Source organism: Gossypium raimondii, chromosome 10 (assembly GCF_025698545.1).
Source record: "Gossypium raimondii isolate GPD5lz chromosome 10, ASM2569854v1, whole genome shotgun sequence".
In the NCBI taxonomy this organism is placed as follows: domain Eukaryota; kingdom Viridiplantae; phylum Streptophyta; class Magnoliopsida; order Malvales; family Malvaceae; genus Gossypium; species Gossypium raimondii.
The window spans coordinates 42,931,964-42,943,759 of record NC_068574.1 but is presented as its reverse complement, the minus strand read 5'-3'; the positions used below and the strand labels follow the sequence as shown (position 1 = coordinate 42,943,759).

The window sequence follows — 11,796 nt, the reverse complement described above, 5'->3', positions numbered from 1 at the left end:
CCGTTACAGCAACTCACCCCCTCTCTTTTTAGTCGGGCCCCACCTGACTCCAAAACCCGAGCCGCCCGGGTTTATGGGACCCATCTGACGCGTCAACACATAAAACGTAGACCAAAACAACCCGAAAACCCGACCCTGACCCAGCCCCTCTTTTTCCTCGCCATTTCTTTAATTTCCGCCTATATAATACCCTTTCCCTTATCTCTTTCGTCTCGGCAGATTTTAAGCCTCAGCAGAGCAGAAAAATAGAAATAAAAATAATAAAAGGAAGGGATTTTTTTAATTTTTAAATTAAGAAAAATTTCTAGAAAAAAAAATCCTTCCTTTTTTCCTTTGATTTCCCCTTATGAGATCGTAAAATTTTCGAGAATCCCTTTCTTTTTTTTGTAAATTTTATATATCTAATTATCGCTTTGTCTTTGATTTTATTTGGGGGTTGTTTTCGGGTTAATTAATATGGGGACTGAAGTTTTACGACCTCAGGATTGTTTGATCGAACGGATTCGGTTACCTCCGACGGCGTGTCCTCGCCGGAGATACGGAAACGGTAGCTTTAATCCTAGTTATTATCATAACTACAACAATAACAATGGAAATGGTAGATCTAACAGGAAACCCGTTCAGAGGAAGCGGATCGGATCGGAGCAGGGGATGTCGAAGAAATACAGCTCCGCCGATGACTTGAAGACGGTGAGGAACAATGTTATGGTGGAGAAGGTTACGATTATGAGACGAGGGGAGTCGTTGGATTCGAAGATCAAGATCGACAACGGCGGTGGTGGAAGGGAAGGGGGTTTGGTTGTTATGGGTACGGATCGTTTGGGTCCGGATCCGGAAATGGTTCCTAAACAGATCAAAATCGTGGATGCTAAGTCTTCGGTGACCGTAACATCCGACGTGTATGCCGGATCGGCTTTCTCCGTTTCTCCGGCACCGAGCTCACTTCCTTTACCTACTTTCTCGAAGAAGAAACAGGTTCCGGTCGATGATTCAGCTACAAGGGATCTCAGGCGTTTGCTCCGGCTTGATCTCTGAGACCCGAAAATTTAGATTTGGATCCAAATAAGCCTTCGTCTCTTTTTATCTCCATCTCTCTCTTGATACGTTTCGTCTCTATTTAGATATCTCCGGGATTTTCAAGATCCGATGCCCTCCGTGATATTTTTTCAAGACGGTGGACGGATTTGAAAATCTGGGAAAATTTTAGGGGCGATTAGATAATATTCCCTGCTTATCAGTTTATGCGTTAAACAAGTGGGGTTTCTTTAAGGAAAAAAGAAAAATCAAGGGGGTTGATATGTAATATTAGGGGAATAGTGGGCGAGGGTTGAGTTTTAAAATGTTGAGATGGGAAAAATACTTTTCTGCTCCGTTGTGAAAAAAGTTTGTAAGAGATTTGCAATTTAGTCCCTTCGATGTAAAGTAAAGATAAAATTAGGGAGAAATTTGAGCAGATTTCTATTATTATTACTAGAATACGTCCCTTGCTATGCTTTAAAAAATCATATTAATTTAATGTATAAAACGTAATTATAAAGTTTAGCTTCGAAGTTTGGCGCAGTGTTTATAAATGCAAGTAAAGAAAGCAATCCTATCAGTTCTTAAAACTTTCTAACTTATATGCTCTTCAATTTTGATTACTCTTTAACTAATATACTTTGATTTTTTTAATTTTCATTTTCTTTTACTAGTCGATAAATATGATAAATTTAAGGGTAAACTGTGGTAAGTTAAAAGTTACCATTTTGATTATTTAACTATTTAAAAATTTTCATTGAAATTACTTAGTTGTTAAAATTTATACTATATGTTTTTATTTGTTCACACTATCTGCACCAATCGAAAGTTTTTTTTCTGCTTCTCTTCTATAATTTTTTTTTCAAAATACAATATGTTTTTGTGAACTAAAATTCAAAAAACTTTTTTCTTTCAATTCCGACATTGACCGTCAAATCGACTTAAATTTAAAGTATGTTTCTTTACTTGTTGATGGGTATTAATTTACGGTATTAGTCATTAAATCGTCGCTTAGAGCTTGCTGACGATATTTTATTTTAAGAAGAATCTTAGCAACCTCTAACTTAAATAATATTTATATTTTGAATAATTCTTTAAAATGAGACATGAACACAACTATAATTCATATTTAATTTGTAAAAAAGAAAATGAAAAGGGGTGGTCCTGGTAGAAGTGTTTTAAGAGCAGTAATGAGAGAAGGGCCCAGCCCTTCAGCCTTAGTTGTCAGAGACCACACCAGCAAATACCAATCCTTACAAACAATGAATGAAACGCTCATATCCCAATGTTTCCAGTAGACCCTTCGAGATTTAAATCATGTGGATAGTCACTTGGGATTTTTCATTCATTTAAATTTGAGTTATTTCAAATTAATCACAAGTGATTAATATTCAATCATTTAAAATAAACTTAGGAAAAGAAAACTCTTTAGTCGAGTTAAATTTAATAATAAATTAAAATAATTATTTGAAATAAAACATAATATCAGGTCATTATAAATTTAAATTACTTAATCTATATATGTATATATACAAGGCACCCATGCAAAACATCAATTATTGTTTATTATATTATAATTATAAATTAGAACAATAATTTTATTCAAAAATTTTCTTAAATAAAAGTTTTATTTTTACTGTATTGTTTGATAAATTAAAAAAGTTAAATACTAAATTTAAGTTATAAATTATGTTTGATATATTTTAAACTTAATTATACAATAAAATTAGACTATTTGATAAAGTAATTTTTAAAATTGTAAAGATAAGGATGTACTTAATGTAAAATTTAACTCAACTTATTTTCTAGCACGAAAGGAATAGGTCCATAAAAGTTTCTATTTCAACAAATTGCACGTAGAGATATTGATAAAACACATAGAGTTAATGGTATTTCATAACTAATCGATTGAGCAGCAGCTCGCAAACCACCTTAAAAGGAATATTTATTACTTGATCCGTATCCTGTCATAAGAAGTCCAACAGGAGCAATACTTGAAATGACAATCCATAAAAAAATACCGATATTGAGATCGGCTAAAATAAGGCGAGAGCTAAAAGGAATTACTAAAAAACTTAGTAAAATTGCTATAGCCGATCCAATACTAAATAAACGAGTATTGCCTCTAGATGGAAGAATATTTTCTTTGAAAAATAGTTTTGTCCCATCTGCTAAGAATACCCAAAGGACCGACATATTCAAGAAATTTTACATTAACTGCATCCTTATCTGCTTATCATTTTTCAAATTTTTTGATTGAAAAATTTTATCATTTATTTTTTTAAATTATCGAACATGTTTAAAAAATTAAATTACTAAAAATATTAATTTTCAATTAATTTAATTTTTAATGAATTATTAAACAATAACTTAGTTATATAAATTTATTTGATATTCAATGCAAAATTTTATAAGAATATGTTTTCTACAATATAAACTAGAAAATGTCGCTCCTGTAACACCCCTAAGCCCTCTCCGTCACGGATTAGGGTTTCGAGCATTACCGTACAATTGGAACATTTATAATTAATTTCATTCAAAAATCATAAACATAACTTAAACCATTCCTACATACAGATATCGTCCCTAAATCGAGCCCTTGAGGCCCTAAAAATACTTTACAAACAAATCAAGACCAATTTGAAATCACTTGGAAAACTTAGGAAAAATTTACAAAAATTGAAAACAGAGGTCACACGGCCGTGTAACTAACTGACTTGCACCTTAAGCATTCAATAGGTGACACACAGCAGTGTCGCCAAACTGTGTGAGACGAGTCACACGCCCGTGTCTCTGGCTGTCTGGACCTAAAATGTACCTTAAACAACAAGCTTTCCATTTCAAGCTTACTTGGGCCTTAAGCAATTCAAATACCAATCATTCAGCCTATTCAAAATACGATTAAACATAATCAAAACATGCCAAAACAATCATCCTAAGTGCCTAACCAATGTACCCTATTTGGTACCACATTTTATATCATCAAAACACATCAATAATGCATCATCCAAATCAAAGTTTAAAGTACGAAAAAATCACTCAATTTAGCCTAACATAAAGCTTTAAGTTTCATACACATATCAAGCCTTTGGTCAAAACACATACTAACATTTAGCTTCAAACATAAACATATACTTATAACTCAATTTACATCATATTCACAAAACAACTAATAACCAAAGACATCCTAGGTACATGCCATTACAAAATTAAACATCACCACACTTGAGATCGGGATTGTTGTTGGATGCTGAGTCGGCAATCAAAAGAGTGTACCTAACCTGTGCACGGAAAACAAAACCAGACACTAAGTAAAACTCAATGATATTTCTATAATTTGAGCATTTGAAGACATGATATGATACATGAATGCTCAAATTGAATTATGTCATCATACTACTATCTAAACATACAATTACAAGATATTACCATTTCAATTTTATGCATTTCATCACATTATTTCATGCTATACTCAATTTTCACAAGTATTCACATTTAGTTGGTTTGAACATATATCTCAATTTACATCACTTGCTATATAAATAGCTTTACATGGATCAATCAACAATTTACTTATATTATGACACAAACCAATCCATAATAAGCAACTTCACTTATTCGAATAACTACAAATATATCTAAAGCATTTGAATTTATTTCACAACTTTAATAATCTAACTCAAGAATATATCATATCTTCTAATAAATAAATGTATATACATAAATATATATAATATTCTTTAGTAATACTTATAACCATCCTTCTTAGATGATTCATAAAACCTTGTTGTATAGTCCAATTGATACACGACACCTGGTGCCTAGCGGATAATCTGCGAAAGAGTTTGCGCCCAGAGCTGGTCGGATAAACCGACAAAATAATTAGTGAGCCCAGTTCTAGTTGGATAAACCAACAATATTTGTGCCCAGCACTGGTCGGATAAATCGACGAATGTGTGCCTAGCACTAGTCAGATAAACTGACAAAAATTTCACCCAGCGCTAGTCGGACAAACCGACGATATTAAATGTGAGCCTAGCTTTAGTTGGTTTAACCAAAAAATTGACACTATTTCATTCCGCAATTTCCTCATTCATTAGATATCATCTTCATTCAAATATAGACAAAATATTGTATATCAAGTATTCAAATAACATTAAATAATAGTCAAATAAATAGACAAAAGGTTAAGTTCAAGACTATGAACTTACCAAAATACGACGGATGCTACAAATCGAAGACGTCTACTCAGTAATCTTTTCCTTCCCACGGTTGATACCCGATTTATTCTTCTCTTGATCAAATTAACAAATTAATTCCATTACTTAATTTGAATACCATACTTGCTTTTAATTAAATCAATTAACCTTAGATAATAATTTATACTTTTACCCTCAACAATTGACATTTACTCAACTAAATCATTAACATCAAAATTAGCTTGATTGCATCTTCATCTAATTTCCATAACTAACCACATATACATATAATTTATTAACAATCCCTAAATTCTTGAATTTTATAACTTAACACCATGCTAGTTTAATTTATAGCATTTAACTCCTTGAAAGCTAATACTAATAAAACTCATAATACAAAATATTTTACTGGCTCACTAAACTTAGTAATTCAACTCAAAATTTCCAGCACAAAGAAGAATCCACCAAAACATTAGAGTTTTTCAACAATATATAGCAACTTTCGCAAATATCATAATAATTTCTCTAAATTTCCACATGGGTAATCTACTACTAAAAATATAAAGTTTAATTGAAAATGATCAAATCATACCAATAAAGTTAAGCTTCAATTAATGAAACTTAAAGGCCGAATGGCGCTAACCTTTTTCTTGGCATGCAAAAGAGATGAAGCTTTAATTTTGTTTCCCTTTCCTTTATATTTCTCCACTACTCTATTTGTTTCTTTTATTTGATTCATATTTTCATTTTTGTTATAACTTAACATAATTACTAATTTAAGCATTATTATACAATTAACATATATTACATATATATATAATTCCTCGTAATTATCCACTAACCATAACTCATCAAATTAATAGACTAATTATTTAAATAGTCCCTTATTCTAATCCCACTTTGAAATTTAATACTAATTACTAATTTATCACCCACTTATTTTAATTTAATAATTCAACCCCTAAGAATATTTATACTCAAACTTTTAACCCTTTAAACAAATTTCACATCTTTGCATTCAATATATATACCATTAAATCCTTAATCCAAAACCTCCAAATTTTAGTTTTCCCAAATCAATTCCCATCAAACCAATTTATACTATTCTCCAGCTCTCTTTGTAATGCCCTGAATAATTAATTTCTGTTTCTGTAAATATTTGACACATATATCTGTCTGCTTCAGTGGTTAACTATTTTATGTGTTTGAGAGGTCTTGGGTTCAAGTCTCACATTTGCCAAATTTTGTTATTTTTCTGATCCTAGCCTTACGCTTGTTAAGTGGGTTTATATTAAACTGTCTGTTAATTTATATAAGAATGAGCTTGCTGGTTCGAGTGGTAAGGGAGTTACTGTGTTAGAGGTCCTATGTTCAAATCCTTGCATTAGTAAATGTGTTAATTTTTGCTCAGTTGACTGATAGAGTTTTGGTTGGGCTAAAAGTCTGAGGAGGTGGTGAGTTAGTGGGAGAAAATCAGGGGATATGTTGGTAAATATTTGATTTTTATTTTTTTTAAATTTTCAATTAATTTCTCTCTCTTCAAAGTCAATCTGACGTTAGTGTCCCTGTTCCCTACCATTTTCTTTTTCCTCTTCTTTCCTACGGTTCTGTTTCTTTCTGGTCTGCTATTGTATCTTTGTTTCTCGTTATTTCAGTGTTCATCACACGATTCTAGTAAGTGAGGCTATGGTATTCTGTAAGTTTTGATTTCCAAAATGCTGGTTAGGGCTATACTTTTGTTTTGGCAAAATTGTGAGTAGTTAAGGGACTGATTTTTGCATATTTGTGGTATATGAGAAGGTGGTGAGCGGTGAAGTTTTGTTCGGATAACCCAAATCGTGCTAGGGTCTGTTCGTGTCATCGGTAAGTCATGTGCGTTATTTCAAATTATGTATCAATTCGTAATTGACTGCTAATTGGGCATTTAGACGCTATGTTTTAGGTTTTGAAGGCCTTAGGAGTGTTTTCGCACCAAAATCGTACCAGGTGTGTGCCCAAAATGCAGAAAATTGAGCTTTGAAAACCACACTATCGACGCCACACGGGTGTGTGCCTCGTCGTATGGTTTTCTGTGTGCAAGACATGGCCGTGTGGCTGACGAGGGCATGACCGTGAGTAAGACATGACCGTGTGGTGGTGTGAGTGTGGCCGTGTGGGCCACACAGGCTAGGCCAAGTTGGGCGTATGGGTTTGATCAGGCCATGTGGGTCATACGGGCAAGGGTAATATAGGCGTGTAGGCCACACGAGCGTTTGGGCCTACATAGGTAAGCCACACGAGCACATGGGCCCATAATTCTGTAATTTTCCCTAAGGTCGCACGGATTGTTTCAATCGACTAAAGGCCTACCACAAGGTCGGTAAGGGCTAACCAAACCCTAAAATTATGTGAGATCTGATATTCTGTTCTGAGTTAGGCATTGTTATGCATGTCTGATTATTCTGTTAACTATTTTTATATGACATCTGTTTATGAGCATGTTATGCATGGGATTACTGTATTTGTATATCTGTATCTATGACTGGGGTGAGTTTTGTATATGTGGAGAAAGTGTTCTGTATGGCGACCTTCGCCTATACTCTGGCAGTGTGGCTGCATATTGTCTGATATGTGTTGTAATGACACAATGTGGTGTGTAGGGATGAGTGGGTGTTTTTAACCCCACATGGTGTGATGAGTTGGTCAGAGTTGGTGTGTAGAGGATGAGGGATAGGATTTTGTATATCTGTTCTGCATATCTGATTCTGTTATCTTTATCTGTATCTGTAAAGGACTTAAGTTTGAATATGAATCTGAACCTAACTGTGTATGTGTTATCTGCATGAAAAGCATGTTTAATTCTGTTGGGTTGCACACCGAGTTTACGAAAACTCACATCTGTTTGTCTGTTATGTTCAGGTAATCCACAAACTTAAACAGATCGGTGTGACGGAGCCTCATGGTGACTATTTTTTGGGAGTTTAATTATGATATCATAAGATTATGATATTTACTTATTTAATTATGGATTGTTTTCTGGGAGTTTTGTAATTTATGGACTTTCTGGACTGTTTGAATTTATTATGGGTCTGGATTTTGACTTGACTTTTTACTTGCGATGGATGGCTAAACATGGTTTTTACTAAAACAACGATTTTTCTGAAAATACGAACGGGGTTATTAAATATAACGAATTCTAAAACTTCCGTCATAAACTATGTTTTGACAATGAATTGTTTAAATAATGTTTTTAGTAATAGTTTTTTTTACAAATAAATATTTCAAAGCTTTAATCGAAACAACTCTGTTTTCAAAACCTCTCTTTGTGATATCTCCAGATTCGGCCATAACATCTAAGCTGGGTTTGGAGTGTTACATTTAGTGGTATCAGAGTTAGGTTGCAAAACTCAGGCTGTGAATTTTGAGTTAAAAAAAGAATTGGCTTTCAAATAATTCAGATAATTTGAGAAAGTATGTGGTACACTGAGTCTCCGGCACCGATCCTGTAAGTATTTCTGCACATTAAATGAAATATTCTGAAAACACTGTAGTTAGTACTTTCTGAAACTATACTGAGTTAGTTAGAGATTGAAATCTCTGAAAGCATTCCTAAACTTTTGATAATTTGCGCATAAAATATCTGCTAATAAATACTAGAACTGATACATAAAATTTTATAATATAGATAAAATTTGAAATATACGATGAGTGCTTGTGGAACTCGCGGTCGTGGTATTCGTGGGCGCAGTAGAGACTGCAAGGGGGCTCAAGCTGAGTCTTCCTCTTTGGGCAGTATGCTAAACTTAGACACGAGTGAGACACTGGTTTTGCCTTCTACTAAGACTGGGTCTTAAAGCCGCTTGGCTAGGGACAATGCACTGTCCCAAACCATATTGAGGGTGTTGGAGAGGGTCGCTAGACCCCATTTTGGATTTGGGGGCCATGGGTCGGCAACTGAACAACTCCGATCCAATAGTGCTGAGCTATTTAGGGGTGTCACTGGAGTGACCCCTACTGTGGCCAAGTATTTGTTGGAGACTACCGAGAGGATTATGAATGATACAAACTGTACTCCTGAGCAGAAACTTAAAGGTGCAGTCTCTCTGCTTCGCAACGAGTCGTATCAGTGGTGGTTATCGGTTGAGGAGGGTACTCAGCCGGATCATCTGAACTGGGAATTCTTTAAGGCTTTTTTCAGGGGAAGTTTGTGGGGGCGAGCTATGTGGACACGCGCATGTGTGAGTTTATAAATCTCATGCAAGGTGATAGATCTGTGGCTGAGTGTGAGGCCAAATTTCTAAGGTTAAGTCGCTACTCTTGGGGCATGGTGGCGTCTGAGTATGACAGATGCGTCTATTTTAAGGTTAGTTTGAGAGATAGTTTGAGGGTTTTGATTGCTCCACAGAGGAAACGAGAGTTCGCAGTTCTGGTAGATAAGGCGAAGACCGCTGAAGAGGTTAGTTCTGGTAGATAAGGCGAAGATCGCTGAAGCGGTTAAGTACGTGCAGCGCCAAAATAGGGATCGTGAGAGAGGTAAGAATAAGAGGGATTCAGAGCCCTCTAGTTCTATTTAGAGGCCTAAGAAGTGGGCCAGACCTGATGGGTCGGTTAGAGTGGGAGTTATTGCTGCTTCTACTGGGATTTAGCATTGTGGAAATTGTGGTAAGCGCCATCCGGACAAGCGTTGAAGGAGGTTAGGGGCTTGTCTGAGGTGTGGGTCTTTGGATTATCGGATTAGAGGGTGTCTACAACAAGTTGATCAGATGAAAGCTTTAGGACCGGGTTTTGTATAGCCTTAGAGGGCAGTTCAGCAACCACCTAGGGACCGTGGACCGGCTAAGGGTGGTAATGGTATGGGCTGAGGGCAGAGAGTACCAGACAGTGGTGCTAATTAGACTGAGGTAAGGCAACTTGTATTGGTTTATGCTGCTCGACGCCAAGAGGATAGAGACGCTTCTGTTGTTATCACCGGTACGTTCTTTATTTTTGATGTACCTTATACTGCTCTGATAGACATTGGTTTTACACACTCCTATGTAACTAGTACTGTTTCTAAAACCTGGAGATTTCTGTTGAGAGCACTTCTAATGAGATTACTGTACTGAGTCCGTTGGGGCAGTCTATTTGGGTTAATAAACTTTATAGGAATGTTCCGTTAGAAGTGCAAGGGGCTGTATTTCTGGCAAATCTAATGGAGTTACCGTTTGGGGAGTTTGACTTGATTCTGGGTATGGATTGGTTTGTTAAGCACCGAGTTAGTTTGGATTGCACAACTAATAGGGTCGTTTTAAGAACTGAGGATGATAAGGAGGTGGTTATGATCGGTGAACGTCGAGATTATCTGTCCAATGTGATCTTCGCTCTTGTGGCTGAGAAATTGGTTTGAAAAGGGTGTGAGGCATATTTGGCTTACGCCAGTGTTTCTATTTCTAGGGATTTTTTGGTCGGAGATATCAGAACTGTGAGGGACTTTCTAGATGTCTTTTCTGAGGAGTTACCAGGTTTACCTCCGAATCGGGAAGTTGAGCTCGGAATTGAGCTTCTACTTAGTACAACTTTGGTGTCCATTGATCCATACTGTATGACACTGAATGAGCTTATAGAGCTTAAGGCTCAACTTCAAGAACTTTTGGATCGTGGTATTATCTGCCTTAGTGTGTCTCTACAGAGGCACCGGTTCTATTTTTAAAGAAAAAGAATAACATAATGAGGATGTGCATTGACTATCGACAGTTGAATAAACTGACTATAAAGAATAAGTATCCACTTCCGAGGATCAACGATTTGTTTGATCAGTTCTGAGGGGCTTTTGTGTTTTCAAAAATTGATCTCCATTCTGGGTATTATCAACTTAGAGTTACAGGGGTTGATGTTCATAAGACGATGTTTAGGACTCGTTATGGGCACTACGAGTTTCTAGTTATGCCCTTTGGTCTGATGAATGCTCCGGCTGCATTTATGGATCTGATGAACGAAATTTTTTAGCCGTATCTGGATCAGTTAATCATAGTCTTCATCGATGATATTCTGGTTTACTCTAAGATTGAGGATGGGCATGATGAGCATCTTAGAGTAGTGCTTTAGATACACCGAGAGAAACAACTTTACACTAAGTTAAGCAAGTGTGAGTTTTGGTTACAAGAGGTAACTTTTTTGGGGTACGTAGTTTCTTCTGAGGGGATCCGAGTTGATCCGAGAAAGATTGAGACTATGTTTGATTTGAAACAACCTAAGAACCTGTTTGAGATTCGCAGTTTTTTGGGTTTGACGGAATATTATAGACAATTTGTCGAAGTGTTTTCTCTGATTGCAGGTCATTTGACTAAACTTTTGTACAAGGGTGTTCCGTTTGTTTGGATTGATGCGTAATAATTGAGCTTTGAGAAGCTCAAGTCTGTTCTGGCCTAGGCTCCTATTCTGATACAGCCTGAATCTGGTAAAAAGTTTATGGTGTACAGTGATGCGTTGCATGTCGGTTTGGGATGTGTATTGATACAAGATGGAAGAGTTGTGGCTTATGCTTCCCGCCAGCTTAAGACACACAAAGGGAATTATCCAATGCATGATCTCAAGTTGGTTGCTGTGGTTTTTACGTTAAAGA

General features: G+C 35.7%; 1 protein-coding gene across 1 annotated transcript; it reads left to right on the top strand.

The window, feature by feature from the left end:
- Nucleotides 1–203: 203 nt before the first annotated feature.
- LOC105777120 (uncharacterized) lies at nt 204–1,547 on the top strand. The gene has a single exon (XM_012600187.2). The coding sequence runs from the start codon at nt 457–459 to the stop codon at nt 1,033–1,035; it is 579 nt and encodes a 192-aa protein (XP_012455641.2). The 5' UTR covers nt 204–456; the 3' UTR covers nt 1,036–1,547.
- Nucleotides 1,548–11,796: the final 10,249 nt, after the last annotated feature.

What these genes read in the sequence shown, in the direction of transcription:
- LOC105777120 (XM_012600187.2), top strand. Translation starts at nt 457, where the DNA reads ATGGGGACTGAAGTTTTACGACCTCAGGATTGTTTGATCGAACGGATT.